Source organism: Anomaloglossus baeobatrachus, chromosome 5, assembly GCF_048569485.1.
Source record: "Anomaloglossus baeobatrachus isolate aAnoBae1 chromosome 5, aAnoBae1.hap1, whole genome shotgun sequence".
Classification (NCBI taxonomy): domain Eukaryota; kingdom Metazoa; phylum Chordata; class Amphibia; order Anura; family Aromobatidae; genus Anomaloglossus; species Anomaloglossus baeobatrachus.
This window is the reverse complement of record NC_134357.1, coordinates 295,600,181-295,618,664: the sequence shown is the minus strand read 5'-3', so window position 1 is coordinate 295,618,664 and position 18,484 is coordinate 295,600,181. Positions and strand designations below refer to the sequence as shown.

At 50.2% G+C, this 18,484-nt stretch overlaps 1 protein-coding gene across 1 annotated transcript in view; it reads right to left on the bottom strand.

Annotated features, from left to right (window-relative positions):
• The window catches only part of FBF1 (Fas binding factor 1), a 159,209-nt gene that overhangs the window by 117,772 nt on the left and 22,953 nt on the right, over nucleotides 1-18,484 (bottom strand). The window contains exons 3-6 of the mRNA XM_075349603.1: nucleotides 14,655-14,696; nucleotides 9,357-9,444; nucleotides 8,704-8,755; nucleotides 7,505-7,555 (exon numbers count right to left, since the gene is read on the bottom strand). Coding sequence (XP_075205718.1) covers nucleotides 7,505-7,555; nucleotides 8,704-8,755; nucleotides 9,357-9,444; nucleotides 14,655-14,696 — 233 coding nt within the window. The remainder of the gene's footprint in view (nucleotides 1-7,504; nucleotides 7,556-8,703; nucleotides 8,756-9,356; nucleotides 9,445-14,654; nucleotides 14,697-18,484) is intronic.

The window sequence follows — 18,484 nt, the reverse complement described above, 5'->3', positions numbered from 1 at the left end:
AGATATTTACATTTCTGGACTACTGGCATATTTGAGCTCTTGTCCAAAACCAATCCTGTTATTTAAAAAGGAAAATAAAATGGATTTGACAAGTTTATAGTTATGCCAGGGAAGGACCCAAATCGGTCTATCATTTCCATTATAATTGGAAGGGAAATATTAGTGTTATTAAATATTAGCAGGTCGTCAGAATATAGGGTAATTCTTTCCTCATTACTGACAGATTTAAAGCCACCCTCTATCCCTGGATACCTTCTAGTAATACAGCTTAAAGATTCTATTGCAAGAGCCAAAAATAGTGGCAGTGGGCAACTCTGCCTTGTATCTCTAAAGAGCTCAAAACTGTCAGAAACATCTCCTTTAAGCGGGCTTTACACACTGCGATATCGGTCCCGATATCGCTAGTGTGGGTACCCACCCCCATCTGTTGTGCGACACGGGCAAATCGCTGCCCGTGCCGCACAACAGCGCCCAGACCCGTCACACATACTTACCTGCCCGGCGAAGTCGCTGTGACCGGCAAACCGCCTCCTTTCTAAGGGGGCGGTCCGTGCGGCGTAACAGCGACGTCACTGAGCGGCCGCCCAATAGCAGCGGAGGGGCGGAGCTGAGCGGGACGAACATCCCGCCCACCTCCTTCCTTCCGTATTGTGGCCGGGAGGCAGGTAAGGAGAGCTTCCTCGTTCCTGCGGAGTCACACGGAGCGATGGGTGCTGCTGCAGGAACGAGGAACAACCTCGTTACTGCTGCAGTAACGATTTTTGAGAATGGACCCCCATGTCACCGATGAGCGATTTTGCACGTTTTTGCAACGATGCAAAAATCGCTCATCGGTGTCACACGCAACGGCATCGCTAATGCGGCCGGATGTGCGTCACCAGTTCCGTGACCCCAACGAGTTCACATTAGCGATGTCGTAGCGTGTAAAGCCCCCTTTAGTCCCAACCCTGGAGGTTGGAGCCCTATATACCGTGTTTCCCCGAAAGTAAGACAGTGTCTTACATTCTTTTTACCCCCAAAAGTCTCACTATGTCTTACTTTCAGGGTATGTCTTATATTGGAAAAAAATCCCACAGCAATCGCAGCAAGTCTCCATGCAATGTACCTTATGGGGACTTGCCGCGATTGCTGCACATGAGGGCACTGAGGCTGCGTGTTTTTGTATGTTGTCCGTGGACCTGATGGACCACGGACAACATTACTGCAACATTTCTCGGTGGCCGAGCGTTCGGCTGAGCGCCCGACCGCCGGCATGTGACAGCTCTCAGCTGAGCGCTCGGCCGCCGGCGTGTCAGGGCGCTCAGCTGAGCGCTCGGCCGCCGGCGTGTCAGGGCGCTCAGCTGAGCGCTCGGCCGCCAGCGTGTCAGGGCGCTCAGCTGAGTGCTCGGCCGCCGGCGTGTCAGGGCGCTCAGCTGAGCGCTCGGCCGCCGGCGTGTCAGGGCGCTCAGCTGAGCGCTCGGCCGCCGGCGTGTCAGGGCGCTCAGCTGGGCGCTCGGCCGGTACTGTAAAGAAGAACTGGGCGCTTGGCCGCCGGCATGTCTGGGCGCTCAGCTGAGCGCTCGGCTGCCGGCATGTCAGGGCGCTCAGCTGGGCGCTCGGCCGCCGGCGTGTCAGGGCGCTCAGCTGGGTGCCCGACCGCCGGCATGTGACGGCTCTCAGATGAGCGCTCGGCCGCTGGCGTGTCAGGGCGCTCGGCCGGTACTGTAAAGAAGAACTGGGCGCTCGGCCGCCGGCATGTCAGGGCGCTCAGCTGATCGCTCGGCCGCCGGCGTGTCAGGGCGCTCAGCTGGGCGCTTGGCCGCTGGCGTGTCAGGGCGCTCAGCTGGGCGCCCGACCGCCGGCATGTGACGGCTATCAGCTGAGCACTCGGCCAACGGCATGTCAGGGCGCTCAGCTGAGCGCTCGGCCGCCGGCGTGTCAGGGCGCTCAGCCCGGTACTGTAAAGAAGAAAAAAATAAAAAAAAATAACGCTTTCCGTTTACTATGTCTTACTTTCGGGGTACGTCTTACAATAGCCGACCCCCCCAAAACCCCCACTACGTCTTACTATCGGGGGTGTCTTACTATCGGGGAAACACGGTAGTAACTTAATCAAGTTAGAGCCAAAACACATGTGTAGTGCCCGGACCCAGCGTGGCACCCCCGTATGCTCCTGCTCCCAGGCTGCAGCGAGGGTGCCGCTCTCCTCACCTGGCCGCCGGTCTCATGTGGCCCACTCCTGCTCTGGGGTCTGCCGTGGCCTCCTCCTACTTCCAGGCCACACGCAAGCCTTCTGTGAGTGTAAATACTCACAGACTAATGGCAGAAGATATAAACAGTTAGGCCTTGCATACTATAGTCACTATCCCTGCATGGTGCACATATATAGTACTGGCGCAGCCCGCTTGCATCTATTGTGATGAGGTGTAACTAATAGGCTGCTTACCAGATACTGTGAACCTTTATGTGTGAACAGTGCCTATGCAAGCCACAAGTGTGCAATTTTACCATCAAACTCTTTTTGCACCTGTGATATCTCCATTTAATGGAAGTCTTGCTGCATCCTGGCAGTGCATTAGTTTTTAGGTCTGGGCAGTTTACATCTTCTGCCATTAGTCTGTGAGTATTTGCTTAGCTTTTGGAGGATTTAATTCCTCTTTTTTGTTGTGTTTATATATATGTGTATATACACACACACACACACACACACACCTTCTGAGAGTGCCCATAGGGTGCGCGCGTGGCCACTTTCTTAAAAGGCCGGCGCCCCATTACCCGAAGTGATCTTTGAGGTCAGCAATCAGTTTGAAGCTATTTAAAACTGCCTACCCTTAGGGGAGGCGCCTGAGCAACATTGCTTATCCATACTGCATTACTAGTTCTCAGGTCCTGTACCCGTCACTGTTTTTAGTCCTGAGTCTTGTGTTCTAGTACCAGTTACCTGTACCCGCTATCTGTGTCTCTAGAATCTGCTACCACCACTTCCGTGCTACCACGTCTGAGCTACCACTATCTCCGTGCTGCGACACCTGAGCTTCCACCATCTTCGAGCCACCATATCTGTACTGGACTTCAGAGTCTCTCCCGTCCGTAAGAGCCGAGACCACTGGTCCTGGCAGTCGTGCATTTAGGCCCCTTGGGGCTGCGCCTGACAATCCCTATATAGGGGTTAATTCAAGGTTAGCTCCTTCAGGGGAGTTCGGTGTACGGCCCAGTGGGTCCACTCCTGGACATTCACCGCTCCTCGGCAACCGTAACATCTTTTTAATACGACCCAAATACACCCCCACTCCACACTATTAAAGGCCTTGGTGGTATCCAAAAGGGAGAACAGCCCTATTTCTAGGATCATCTTGTGAAGCTTGTAGATTTAAGAACAACCTATACAAATTAAAGGATGTTGATTTTTAGGGCATGAAACCGGCCTGTTCTGAGTGGACCATCAAGGTGATAATTCTACTCAGCATTGTGGCTAGAATTTTTGCCAGAATTTTAACATTCAAATATAGTAGCAATATTGGACGGTATGAGTTCGGTACTTCTTTGTCTTTTCCCTGATTAGGAAGAGCTACAACTATTACTATCTTAAAACTATCAATATCTTGGAAGCTCCCCAGAAAGGAAAGCAATAATAATCATTTCTGAGTAGTGCTGAAATAGTTTGCCCGCAAAAAACTCATGGAATCTGACGATCTGAGGTTCCTTGTCATTTCACATCTTCACACAGCCTGTTGAACTTCCTCTAGTGATCCCCAAGAGAAGGAAAGCGAATCCCAGAGAAATACTCTGAAACGTCATCCTGTGAGTGATTCTCCCTAGAAGATATATAGCCCTGAATAAAAATTCAGAAAAATCTGTAAGGCCCCTTTCACATTGCATTTTTCCCTACGTCCACAGGTCCCGTCGGGGCATCCGTCCGGACCGCCCCTCCCCCACTCTCCAAAGCGTGCTCCGGACGTATGCGCCCGACAGGGCCATTCACTGTTATGGAGCGCACTGCGTTAGCGTGTGCTCTGTTTTGTGCCATTTTTTGCACATATACGTTTCTGCAGACGGACACCCGAACGTACTCTATTCTCTAGTGCAGGTTTTTGGTGTGTGTGAGTCATCATGGCCAGCATAGGAGACAGGGCCATGTTAGAGGCTCGACCCTGACTACCTTCAAGTCTACCGTCGGGATAAGGGACGGCACAGGGTCCCCAGTCTTAAGGTACCGTCACACATAACGAGATCGCTAGCGAGATCGCAGCTGAGTCACGGTTTCCGTGTTGCAGTAGCGATCCCGTTAGCGATCTCGTTATGTGTGACACCTACTAGCGATCAGGCCCCTGCTGTGAGATCTCTAGTCGTTGCAGAATGGTCCAGGCCATTTTCTTCAAAGGCGATGTCCTGCTGGGCAGGACAAATCACTGTGTTTGACACTGTATGACAGGGTCACAGTGACTGCTGAGTTCGTTATACAGGTCGCTACTGCAACCTGTATTGTTCCTGCATCGCTGGTAAGATCTGACTGTGTGACATCTCACCTGCGACCTCCCAGCGACTTACTTGCGATCCCTATCAGGTCGCATAGTTTTCAGGATCGCTGGTAAGTCGTTGTGTGTGACTGGGCCTTTAGGGTCAGCTTAGAGGTCCCTGTGTCATCCTTGTCTTCCTTTCACACAGGAGGGAGAAGAAGAAGAAGTGTCTTATAAGTGGTGAAGGAAGCTGGTAAGATATATTACAAAGTTTCTTACAACCATCTATACTATTGATTTATACAAACTTTGTTAAAAGTACAGTTCCCATTTAAAACCTACAAAATGTATGAAGATTACATAGCAAAATTCTTTTCATCTGGCATCAATGAAGCCTGTTATATCCTGGATTTTTTCTAGATTAATGAATTTAAGAAGTGAATCAAACATATGTGTAAGGCCCCCTTCACACGTCCGTGAAAAACACGCACGTGTGTTACGGGCCGTTTTTCGGGTCCGTGTCCCGTTTTTGTGTCCGTTTTTATGGTCCGTGTGGCATCAGTGTGAATTGCGTATGCTAGCCGTGATTGTGTGTAGAACGTCCGTGTGTGCGTGTGGAATGAACGTATGTGTGATGCACAATGTCGTTTATAAATGTCGGCTGACAGCCGACAGAGTTGCGCGATGAGAATGAACTCGGGTGAACTTCACCCGACTTCATCCTCATACCGCGGCTCTGTCTGTGTCGAGTACTGATTAGCGGTCACCTGTGAAGGATTCACCGGTGACCGCTAATCCCCTGAGTGACTGAAGTTTCCCCCCCTCTCTCATACTCACCGATCCCTGATCACCGGCGCAGCGCTGTACGGCATTCACACTGCTGCGGCGGCTTTTACTATTTTGAAAAAGCCGGCCGCTCATTAAACAATCTCGTATTCCCTGCTTTCCCCGCCCACCGGCGCCTATGATTGGTTGCAGTGAGACACGCCCCCACGCTGAGTGACAGGTGTCTCACTGCACCCAATCACAGCAGCCGGTGGGCGTGTCTATACTGTGCAGTAAAATAAATAAATAAATAATTAAAAAAAACCGGTGTGCGGTCCCCCCCAATATTAATACCAGCCAGATAAAGCCATACAGCTGAAGGCTGGTATTCTCAGGATGGGGAGCTCCACGTTATGGGGAGCCCCCCACCTTAACAATATCAGGCAGCAGCCGCCCAGAATTGCCGCATACATTAGATGCGACAGTTCTGGGACTGTACCCGGCTCTTCCCGATTTGCCCTGGTGCTTTGGCAAATCGGGGTAATAAGGAGTTAATGGCAGCCCATAGCTGCCACTAAATCCTAGATTAATCATGTCAGGCGTCTCCCCGAGATTCCTTTCATGATTAATCTGTAAATTACAGTAAATAAACACACACACCAGAAAAAATCCTTTATTAGAAATAAAAAACACAAACATATACCCTGGTTCAACAATTTAATCAGCCCGAAAAAGCCCTCCATGTCCGGTGTAATCCAGGATGGTCCAGCGTCGCTTCCAGCTCTGCTGCATGGAGGTGACCGGAGCTGCAGAAGACACCGCCGCTCCTGTCACCTCCACGCGGCAAATGAAGAGTGCCGCGCGATCAGCTGAGCTGTCACTGAGGTTACCCGCTGTCAACGCTGGATCCAGTGACAGCGGGTAACCTTAGTGACAGCTCAGCTGATCGCACGGCTGTCTTCAGTTGCTGCGTGGAGGTGACAGGAGCGGCTGTGTCTTCTGCAGCTCCGGTCACCTCCATGCAGCACAGCTGGAAGCGACGCTGGACCATCCTGGATTACGCCGGACATGGAGGGCTTTTTCGAGCTTATTAAATTGTTGAACCAGGGTATATGTTTGTGTTTTTTATTTCTAATAAAGGAATTTTTCTGGTGTGTGTGTTTATTTACTGCAATTTACAGATTAATCATGAAAGGAATCTCGGGGAGACGCCTGACATGATTAATCTAGGATTTAGTGGCAGCTATGGGCTGCCATTAACTCCTTATTACCCCGATTTGCCAAAGCACCAGGGCAAATCGGGAAGAGTCGGGTACAGTCCCAGAACTGTCGCATCTAATGTATGGGGGACACCGCACGCCGTTTTTTTTAATTATTTATTTATTTATTTTACTGCACAGTATAGACACACCCACCGGGTGCTGTGATTGGGTGCAGTGAGACACCTGTCACAGCGTGGGGGCGTGTCTCACTGCAACCAATCATAGGCACCGGTGGGCGGGGAAAGCAAAGAATACGAGATTGTTTAATGAGCGGCCGGCTTTTTCAAAATAGTAAAAGCCGCCGCAGCAGTGTGAATGCCGTGCAGCGCCGGTGATCGGGGAACGGTAAGTATGAGAGAGGGGGGGAAACTAACCGACAGACTGTGAGAGAGGGACAGACAGACAGACAGAGACCGACCGAGGGACTCAGGGAGATTGACCGACATACACAGAAATAGAAAGAATGGCCGACATCACTAGAAATAAAAACACCAAACGGACACGGACTATAGGTAGATGCATACGTGTTTACTAATGTGTGTGCACATACCCATAGACTTTCATTGTGTCCACGTGTGCGTGCTCCGTGCAGATAACGGACATGCATCCGTGCAAAACGCAAACACATACGGATCACGGACACGCACACACGGACATAATGAAATAACGCACGTGTGACCACAATCATAGATTAACATTGGTGCATGTTTGTCCGTGTCTCCGGTATATACGGAAACGGAACAAACACGCACGTGTTTCACGGACGTGTGAAGGGGGCCTAAAAGGTAGTAAATCATCCAAAAGCTCATCTTATAACGCAAAACAAGCTAGCAGAAAATGTCAGATTGCTGTTCTATGCTTTAAAAAAAAAAAAAAAGAAAGAAAAAAGACCTTCAGAATTACTGAATGTTGGAATAAAGGAATTATATTTTATTAAAAACCCAAAAAAAAAAAAGACACAAAATATTGGTAAATTACTTTTTTTATGCTGTTTAGATAATAGGTTTTATTATGAACCATCATAAAAGAAAGGGCATTTACCTTCAAGTTTTCAAGCAAAGCTTGTGCGTCACCTTCAGAGACATCAGACTCCTGTATAGAGATGACATAGAAGAAATATAAATATCTGACATTCATCATCATGGAGCACTATGAAACAACATAATGGTACATTCACCATGAGAATTCATCAGTGCGTTCTAGCTCCTTGACATTTAAGCTTTTATTGCTAGGCTGGCTGGTCAAACAAAGCAATGGGAAATAAAGTACAAATAAATAAGGGATAGGAACTAGGGACACATACAAAAAAAAACAAAACAAAAAACACACAAAAAGGAATCTAATGACTCAAGAAAAGGACAAAAAGAAAGCAGAGGACAGGGTTATGGCTACCTAAGAAAAAATGCTTCCAAATTGTTACATTATAAATACTACAAGGATTTACTAAAATTTCCAGACAAGTCAGGAAAGCGACAGGCAGCCTTTATGGTACAGTGCTGTGAAAAAGTTTCAGATCATTCTTCAATTCCATTTCATTTTCAGTCAAGAATATATAGTCATTCATTACTTCAGTTGGGTGTTTGTTACTTCCAAGATCTTAAAGAGGCATTGAGAACTATAAACTATCCACTGGAGTTAAGGGTGCTTTACTCGCTGCGACATCGCTAGCAATCGCTAGCAATGTTGTGCGTGATAGCACCCGCCCCCATCGTATGTGCGACATGCGGTGATCGGTGCCGTAGCGAACATTATCGCTACGTCAGCGTCACACGCACATACCTGCTCAGCGATGTCGCTGTGACCGCCGAACAAGCCCTCCTTCAAGGGGGAGGCGCGTTCGGCGTCATAGCAACGTCACTAAGCAACCGCCCAATAGCAGAGGAGGGGCAGAGATGAGAGGCCGGAACAGGCCGCCCACCTCCTTCATTCCTCATTGCCGGAGGACGCAGGTAAGGAGATGGTCGTCGTTCCTGCGGTGTCACACACAGCGATGTGTGATGCCGCAGAAACGAGGAACAACCAGCGGCATGTAACAGCAACAGCATTTGGAAAAGGAGCGACGTGGCAACGATCAACGATTTTTGCCGTTTTTCCGATCGTTGCTCGTCGCTCCTAGTTGTCACACGCTGTGATGTCGCCAATGACGCCGGATGTGCGTCACAACCACTGTGACCCCGACGATATATCGATAGCGATGTCACAGCGTGTAATGTACCCTTTAGTCCACAAACAACCATTACCTCTTCCGCTTCTTTGGCAAGCTGATTGTAGAAGTCATCATCAAATAGTGACCTGATTGAAAGAACAGAAAACGGATTTAGAAACGAGAAGATATTTTATACATTACGGTGTCCTTATAATGTATTATACGATACCCTAACCCTAATGAGCGCACCATTACCATTTGTGTCTAGACATCTGCTTTCAAGGGGGAGTTACCTGCAGACAAGTACTTATCAGAAGGGTCTAGTAGCCATTAATCCTCCTCTTTCTAATAAAATAAATGTGTAGACCCACTTGATCTGAGCTTAGCCGTCCCTTAGATGCCCCTGAGACGTCTAGAAACTACGCCAACATGCCCAGCTTCGAAGCGCACTTGGCCTATTTGTAAAATAGGTGAAGGACACAGAATTATGAAGGGTGTAAAGAGTTCTAAAAAAATATACAACATGGACCCAATAGAAGTTCATTTTCAAGGTCTTCACAAGAAAGTTTATTAAGTGTTCCATAACTATAGATAAAAAAAAGCCATGGTCTAATGTTATACTGTATATTGATCTACTCCAGCCAAGCAAAATATTAGAAAAATGAACATGAGGATCTCAGTTAACATTTTGATCAAAGTATATAAGCCCACTGCCACGTCATGGTCAGAACTGTCGGGTGTACTCACTTTTTGGCGGTGCTGGATAAAACACTGGACCGATTTCTGTTGGTAGAGGTCAAAGATGGCGCTTTTTGTGGCCTTGGTGGAGACGGATCTGAAAGTGTACATATAAATAGCGTTAACTACTTCAATAGCCTTTTGTACATCATGGGGGGGGGTGGGGGGAAATTGGACTTGGTTCTTTACTTGGGATTAGATATTAAAATCGATGGGCTTTCATCCTACATAAGACTTCACTCTTTTAGCTGCTCTGTAATGTAGGTCATAGGATGCGATTCCTAAATTAAAAACCTAAAAATTAACGCACTCATTTTTATTTAAATCAAACAACCCCTCAATAAGAATGCATGGCATATTGTAATATTGGGTATCTGTTGTAAGATCTTATTAATTTGGCCGCCTGTGAGCCACGCTAAAATCCTAGTATTAAAAGAGGTTGTCGACTACTTGGATAACCACTGATCAAATCACCATGTTTGCCCTGGTAAAATAACACATACTCACCTCTGATGCCGTTCCAGTGGTATTGGCAGTTACTTTATACCACATGAGGCCCAGGAGAGTGAATGCCGATAATGCTGGAACGGAGTATAAATGGTATTAATTTACCAAGGGTAAACATAGGCATTGAGACTGGGTTACCCGAGTAGTAGACAACCCCTTTAATGCCACTAGCATGTGACCTATATGTGTCAATGTGACCCTATGGAGAGAAAAGTCACACAACCCTGTTGGAATTTTCGTGATTGTCACAAAGGCTTTAGAGCTCAGGGGAAGAAACCAGTGGCTGGTCTGTGCACATTGCACTCGGGCCATGAAACATGGATGTGTGAAACTAGATAGAAGTTAAGAGAGGGTTGTAAAGAGATCTCCATAGCTTCAAGAGGGGAGAAAGCATGTGTGGCGCCCTGGACTAGCTACGTCGTCACAGATACTGCAACACACACCCCCACCCCGAGACAGGCACATTAGCCAGACACAAAATCCTTGTTGCCTCCCTCCAGGGGCTGATGTCCACACCAGGTGGGGTGGAGCCAGGCGGTTGGTCCCACCCACCGAGGAGTTCACAGTCCTGGAGGCGGGAGAAGGAAGTCAGTTGAGTTGAGAGGAGAGAACAGTTAGGAGAGTGTGAGGAGTGAAGTGGAAGTGGAGGAGCGAACTGACCGTGTCCGGGTGTGTGGCCCGGGCACTTAGAGCAAGGTTGGCAAACGGTGGTGGCCGTCTGCAGGAGAGGCAGATCAACGCGGAACCGTAGGACCGGGGACAGGCGGTGGCCCGCCGGTACCGAACCGGGGAGCGAAGTGAAGCCAGCACACTCAGGCAGGGCCTGCGGACCCCGACCAGGCTTGGAGTCGCCATTAGAGGTCAAATCCGTCAGTGACCGGAACCCCAGGGGTTTCCTAACAGCCAAGACCCGATTGAAGGCAACCGTCCGACCAGCAAAAGGAAATACAACTACCGCCACAGCTAGAGTTCCAAGGGCCAGAGCCTGCGGGCAAAAGGGCTCCTCCTGCACATATATACGCTGGGGAGCGGGTTACCGGTGGGAATCCATCGGGACCGAGCATACACAAAAGTGCAGGGAAAGGCAGCCATCACTAACCGTCCGGGAGAGACTACAGCAGCCGGCTGCGGGACCCGTCCATCCAGCCGTTTGGTTTACCAGAGACTTTGCGTACCTTTGTGGCTGAGTGAGTACAACCGTGCCATCCGGCACCGCGCTGCGCAGTCCAGGCGACCCTGCATCCATCCAACCCTGCCTCCCCGCCATCTCACCGGGCCCCGGGACCACCAACCCCTACCCACGGAGGGGGAAAACAACATCCCAGCTGCTCCCTGCCATCGCTCCCGGGATCCCCGTCACCAGCAGCGGTGGTGCCCAACCTCACCACAACCCGTGGGCGACGTCACGGACCAAATCCCCAAACCAAACTACCCCCTTTCACTCACGGGCGAGGAGCGCCGCTCGAGTCCCCGGATCCGGCCCACCGCTCGAGCCACCGAGCCACCACCGCAGCAGCGCCGGACCCGAGCGTTAGCGAGCGCAGCGGCGTCCTTCCCCGCCCGCGACAACTTGGCGTCACGAACAGGATCTTACCGTTCTGCCGGCTGGTAGAAGTGCGCCTTGTGCCCCGCCGGCGGTGTCCGGCCGAAAAATTTCAGAATTCGCCATCTTGGGCGCGAAGATTTTCCCGCTCAAGCATCTTCTCGAGCAGTGGAGGAGCGAAAGCCGAAGCCCCGCCCCTGAAGAGGAGGTGCTGAGAAGAGACCAAGGGGGGGGGCGGTAACAAGATGTCTGTGCCTGACGGAGAGAAGATGTCCGTGTCTGGCGGAGGAGTGCTGGCCACAGGAGCGGCAGTGCTTAGCGGCCGCATGTAATTAGCGCCGCAGAAGTGCAGGGACGCCAGGACTCTGCCGGAACACGTTCCTGGACCCAGCAGCAAGATGTGCCAGGAGCTCCAAGCCACGGTCCACTCCATGATGGCGGAGTGGACGTCGGAGAAGAAGGGCCTGGCTGCAACCGTGTGGGCATGCGAAGTGGAGGTGGTTTCCGAGGAGCCGGTAAGCGACCCACGCCCCTATGTCCCTGAGGGAACGGCCGCTGCGTCTGAAGGGCCCAGTCTGCTGCCATCCACTACGCCACCTCCCTTACTGCCCATGCCTGCGGCCACCGCCCCGACCGACCCATTACCACTGTCACCGGTAACGGAGCCCGTAGCGTCTGTGGGAGAGGGCCCAGACCTACGGCCCCTGGGCCTTACCTTTCCCACCGCCCTGGCATCCGTCCCGGCTTCCATCCTGGCCGCGACGGAGATGATGACGGCTCCGGCAGTCCGCCCGGCTGCAACAGAGGCAATCATCGATCCGACGCCAGCACCGCAAGCCACGCTGACCGCTTCCAGACACCCGGCCTCGGATGAGGCACCGCGGGGACGTAGCTGCCAAGCGGCAGAGCAGGCCACGTCACAGCGGGTCCCCTCACTACTGGAGGTACCGGTCATAGCCGGCACGGAGGGACTCCGGCTGGGCCCGTCCCCCACACCGGCTGGCCAGGAGCGGCGGCCATGGCAGCTGTGCCCTAAGACTGCTGCTTGGAGAAAAAGGATGCGGCAGCGGTCCCTCCGTTGCACCGTTGTCCCCGTTGGGACCATCAGTACGGTTACAAGTAAATGAATGATAAGACTAATCAAACCGAAGTTTAACCTGATTGGCACCGTGATTGACCCGGCCGTTGCCGGCAACTAGTCCCCGTAGGGACCCTTTGCTACCGTTGCATGAGGAACTCTTCATGGACATGCCTGAGAACTTGCAGGGCACCCACGAACTTGTGGGATTGTAAATATGTTGGGACATGTTTCCGTTGCCGCCTCCGGAGAGGCTGATTTGGAGGATGGGCCTGGAGGAAAGTGATGGCCCAGGCCCGCAACTACCGCAACCGGTGGCGATCCTCCGGGGGTCAGGGGTCCCCCATGGACGTGGGGTCCCCTGAAGTGACAGCCGGGTGCGAGGCACTGTACCTGTTCCCGCTGGGACAGCCTGGATCTGAACTGGGGTCAAGGGGTGCTGCCTACTTTTTAGGGGCAGCATCAGGGCTAGGTTGCTTGGGTGAGAGAGCGGAAACAGTCCGTCCGTTGTTATTAAAAATGTAAATATCTGTGTTTTGCAACGTTCAAGTGACCTGCCTCCCATATGGGAAGATTTAAAACTGCATAAACTGTTGATGTTTGTTTTATATTTTTACAGTTAAAAAGAAAAATAAAACCGGTGATGGACGGGCAGCCCGTGGACGGTCTGCATTTAACCAAGGGGGAATGTGGCGCCCTGGACTAGCCAGGTCGTCACAGGTACTGCAACATACACTCACACCCAGAGACAGGCACATCAGTCAGACACAAAATCCTTGTTGCCTCCCTCCAGGGGTTGATGTCCACACCAGGTGGGGAGGAGCCAGAAGGTTGGCCCCACCCACCGAGTTCACAGTCCTGGAGGCGGGAGAAGGAAGTAAGTTGAGTTGAGAGGAGAGAACAGTTAGGTGAGTGTGAGGAGTGAAGTGGAAGTGGAGGAGCGAACTGACCGTGTCCGGGTGTGTGGCCCGGGCACTTAGAGCAAGGTTGGCAGACGGTGGTGGCCGTCTGCAGGAGAGCCAGATCAACGCGGAACCGTAGGACCTGGGACGGGCGGTGGCCCGCCGGTACCGAACCGGGGAGCGAAGTGAAGCCAGCACACTCAGGCAGGGCCTGCGGACCCCGACCAGGCTTGGAGTCGCCATTAGAGGTCAAATCCGTCAGTGACCGGAACCCCAGGGGTTTCCTAACAGCCAAGACCCGATTGAAGGCAACCGTCCGACCAGCAAAAGGAAATACAGCTACCGCCACAGCTAGAGTTCCAAGGGCCAGAGCCTGCGGGCAAAAGGGCTCCTCCTGCACATATATACGCTGGGGAGCGGGTTACCGGTGGGAATCCATCGGGACCGAACATACACAAAGGTGCAGGGAAAGGCAGCCATCACTAACCGTCCGGGAGAGACTACAGCAGCCGGCTGCGGGACCCGTCCATCCAGCCGTTTGGTTTACCAGAGACTTTGCGTACCTTTGTGGCTGAGTGAGTACAACCGTGCCATCCGGCACCGCACTGCGCAGTCCAGGCGACCCTGCACCCATCCAACCTTGCCTCCCAGTCATCTCACCGGGCCCCGGGACCACCAACCCCTACCCACGGAGGGGAAAAACAACATCCCAGCTGCTCCCTGCCATCGCTCCCGGGATCCCCGTCACCAGCAGCGGTGGTGCCCAACCTCACCACAACCCGTGGGTGGCGTCACGGACCAGATCCCCAAACCAAACTACCCCCTTTCACTCACGGGCGAGGAGCGCCGCTCGAGTCCCCGGATCCGGCCCACCGCTCGAGCCACCACCGCAGCAGTGCCGGACCCGAGCGTTAGCGAGCGCAGCGGCGTCCTTCCCCGCCAGCGACACATGCACTGTTTTAGGGAGGGCAGAGAAAGCAGGTTATAGATAAGAGTGAAACCATATGAAGAGATAATGAGTGCAGGATAAAAGCTGTGCTGATGTATAAGCGAATGATGGCAGCAGCTCCCTGGATTAAACCTGACCTCATATTGAGCCTACAACACTGAGGAGGGAGAAAAGTCAAACCTTTGATCAAGCTGCAAACTCTGTATTAGGGGGTATGAAAATGAATGACGGAAGGAATGAAGAGTGTTTAATAACTAAAAGGTAACCACTAACTAATCATGTCCTCTCATGGAGCCCTAGCCATATGTTTCTCAGCAGTCTTACTCACCATCATCACCAAGAAGATCTCCAAGGACATCATCAATAGAATCTAAATACAAAAAGGTGGTAGGAATAACTGAACTGAAAATGTTAAAAAAAAACCCCAAACCATGAAAAATCATGATGTGATCACACTAGGCTGCATTTAGGTATTTTAAAGCGAAGCTGTCACATGGAATATGCTATTAACCTGCAGACATGGGGTTAATCTGCAGTTTAATAGCATTCGGAATCTACCTGGCGCCTGCACATTAAACCCCGCTCCCTGGAGAAAAAGAACTTTAATCCTCCTCGTAGGGTTCCGGTTTGAATCACGGAGCGGTGCATGCACGGGTCTGGTCACCACTCTGTGTATCGAGAGCAGTGGCTATAACAGCACCCTCCATATTGGTTGGCAGCTGCATTAGAAACAGCTGACAATCAGTGGGGTGGGGGAACAAGGTTACCCTTACCGCTCTCCACACACAGAGCGGTGACTGAACCCATGCCGGCGCCGCCCCCATGACTAAAATTGGAACGCTGCTGGGAGGAATAAAGTTTATTTCCTCCCAGCAGCACGGTTCAATATGCAGGCGCCGGGCAGGTTCAGAATGCTATCAACTTGGACTATCCCCATATCTGCAGGTTAAGAGCATTTTTCAACGTGACAGGTTCCCTTTAAACCATACATTCTATTTTCATCTTTGCATTTTTTTCCTCCCCTTCTTCCAAGAACAATAACTTTTATTTTAACATCGATATAACCACATAAGGGCTTCTTTACTTATAGCCATCAGAAAGTATTTTACTACACTCAAGGAATATATATCGCTGATACATATTGTGAGGTAGCGACCACCAATGTTGTGGATGGTCGCAGTGGAGAAGGATCCCCCCTGTGATATTGAACTGAAGGTGTGACGGTGGGACTTGTAGTTCCACAGAACTTGGGTTGCAATTAAGGGTTAGGTTCCCTTTAAACTGTGACCAGTGTGATGGACAGAGCTGGAGAATCACATACCTCCACCTGTGGGTGTATCCGGTTGGGTTTTAAGAGACTGTTAGTTTTAGAAACAGGGGGAAGCCTGAGAGTGCTGCACATGGAGGATGTGTGCTGGAGATCTCAGTCTGTGTGAAGACTGAAGAGAGACTCCTGGAAATCAGTCCCGGTGATGACTGGGGAAAAATACTGCAGCCTGGCTGGAGAGGGCTGGAGGCTGCAGGAAGCAACCACAGTGACTTGTGTTCGCTGGCTGGAGCCAGAGTGTGGAGAATCCACTATGGACACTTAATTGGACTGGAAGCCCACGGTATGTGGATGTTATATTTTCCTTTAACCCCTTCACCCCCGGCCACTAAAACACCCTAATGACCGGGCCATTTTTTGCAATTCTGACCAGTGTCACTTTGACAGGTTATAACTCTGGAATACTTCAACGGATCCTGGCGATTCTGAGTGTTTTTTCGTGACATATTGTACTTCATGTCATTGGTAAATTTAGGCCGATATTTTTTGCGTTTATTTGTGAAAATTTAGGAAATTTGGCGAAAATTTTGAAAATTTCGCAATTTTCAAACTTTGAAAATTTATGCCCATAAATCTGAGAGATCTGTCACACAAAATAGTTACTAAATAACATTTCCCACTTGTGTACTTTACATCAGCGCAATTTTCGAAACAAATTTTTTTTCCGTTAGGAAGTTAGAAGGGGTCAAAGGTCATCAGCAAATTCTCATTTTTCCAACAAAATTTACAAAATAATTTTTTTTAGGGACCACATCACATTTGATGTGACTTTGAGAGGCCTAGGTGACAGAAAATACCCAAAAGTGACCCCATTCTAAAAACTACACCCCTCACACTGCTCAAAACCACATCCAATAAGTTTATTAACCCTTTAGGTGCTTCACAGGAACCAAAGCAATGTGGAAGGAAAAAATGAAAATTTTACTTTTTAACACAAAAAATGTTACTTTAGCCATAAAATTTTCATTTTTACAAGGGAGAAAAGAGAAAGTACACAATACAATTTATTGTGCATGTTCTCCTGAGTACGCTGATACCCCATATGTGGTAAAAATCAATTGTTTGGGCGCACGGCAGAGCTCGGAAGGGAAGGAGCGCCATTTGAATTTTTGAACGCAAAATTAGCTGCACTCATTAGCGGACGCCATGTCGGGTTTGAAGACCCCCTGAGGTGCCTAACCAATGGACCTCCCCCACAAGTGACCCCATTTTGGAAACTAGAGCCCTCAAATAATTGTTCTAGATGTTTGGTGAGCACTTTGAACACCTGGGGGCTTCACAGAAGTTTATAGCGTTGAGCCGTGAAAAGAAAAAAAAAATTTTTACCACAAAACGGTTGCTTCAACTAGGTAGCTTTTTTTCACAAGGCTATCAGGAAAAAATGCACCATAAAATGTATTGTGCATTTTCTCCTGAGTACGCAGATACCTCATATGTGGTGGAAAGTAATTGTTTGGGCGCATGGCGGGGCTCAGAAGAGAAGGAGCGCCATTTGACAGCAAAATTGGTTGGAATCATTAGCGGACGCCATGTCACGTTTGGAGACCCCCTATGGTGCCTAAACAGTGGAGATCCCCACAAGTGACACCATTTTGGAAACTAGAGCCCTCAAATAATTGTTCTAGATGTTTGGTGAGCACTTTGAACACCTGGGGGCTTCACAGAAGTTTATAGCGTTGAGCCGTGAAAAGAAAAAAAATTTTTTTTACCACAAAACGGTTGCTTCAACTAGGTAGCTTTTTTTTTCACAAGGGTAACAGGAAAAAATGCACCATAAAACGTATTGTGCAATTTCTCCTGAGTACGCAGATACCTCATATGTGGTGGAAAGTAATTGTTTGAGCGCATGGCGGGGCACAGAAGAGAAGGGCACCATTTGACTTTTCAAACGCACAGACGCAGTGCACTGATCGGCCGCTGCAGGACGCACGGTCGGATGCGATAAAAAAAAGCGTGGGGATACGTAAAAAAAAAAGTCACGCCAAAAATTGACCATGGATGCAGATACGTTATGTGCATCCCTGATCAGCGCTTGGCGGGATGCACGGACGGATGCGATACAAAAAGCGTCGCAAATACGGAAAAAAGTCACGCCAAAATTGAGCAGGGATGCCGATCCGTTATCTGCATCCCTAATCAGCGCTCGGCGGGACGCACGGACGGATGTGATACAAAAAGCGTCGTGAATACGGAAAAAAGTCACGCCAAAAACTGACCACGGATGCAGATCCGTTATCTGCATCCCTGATCAGCGCTCGGCGGGACGCACGGACGGATGCGATACAAAAAGCGTCGTGAATACGGAAAAAAGTCACGCCAAAAATTGACCATAGATGCCGATCCGTTATGTGCATCCTGATCAGCGCTTGGCGGGACGCACGGACGGATGCGATACAAAAAGCGTCGGGGATACGGAAAAAAAAGTCACGCCAAAAATTGAGCAGGGATGCCGATCCGTTATTTGCATCCCTGATCAGCGCTTGGCGGGATGCACGGACGGATGCGATACAAAAAGCGTCGCAAATACGGAAAAAAGTCATGCCAAAAATTGAGCAGGGATGCCGATCCGTTATCTGCATCCCTGATCAGCGCTTGGCAGGACGCACGGAACAGATGAGGTGTAAAAATGGACAGGGGATACGGAAAAAAAAAAAAAGTTACACTAACAGTACCCAGAGGACTAGCAGGAGGATCACTGACCAGAAGAGCTGCAGAGGAACAGATGGCAGAGAGATGGACAGCTTTACAGGAGCAGCAGGCAGATCAGCAGAATGCCCAGGAAGGACCCAGCGATGGACGCAGATGTGATCAGGCCGGTGAAGACAGGTAAG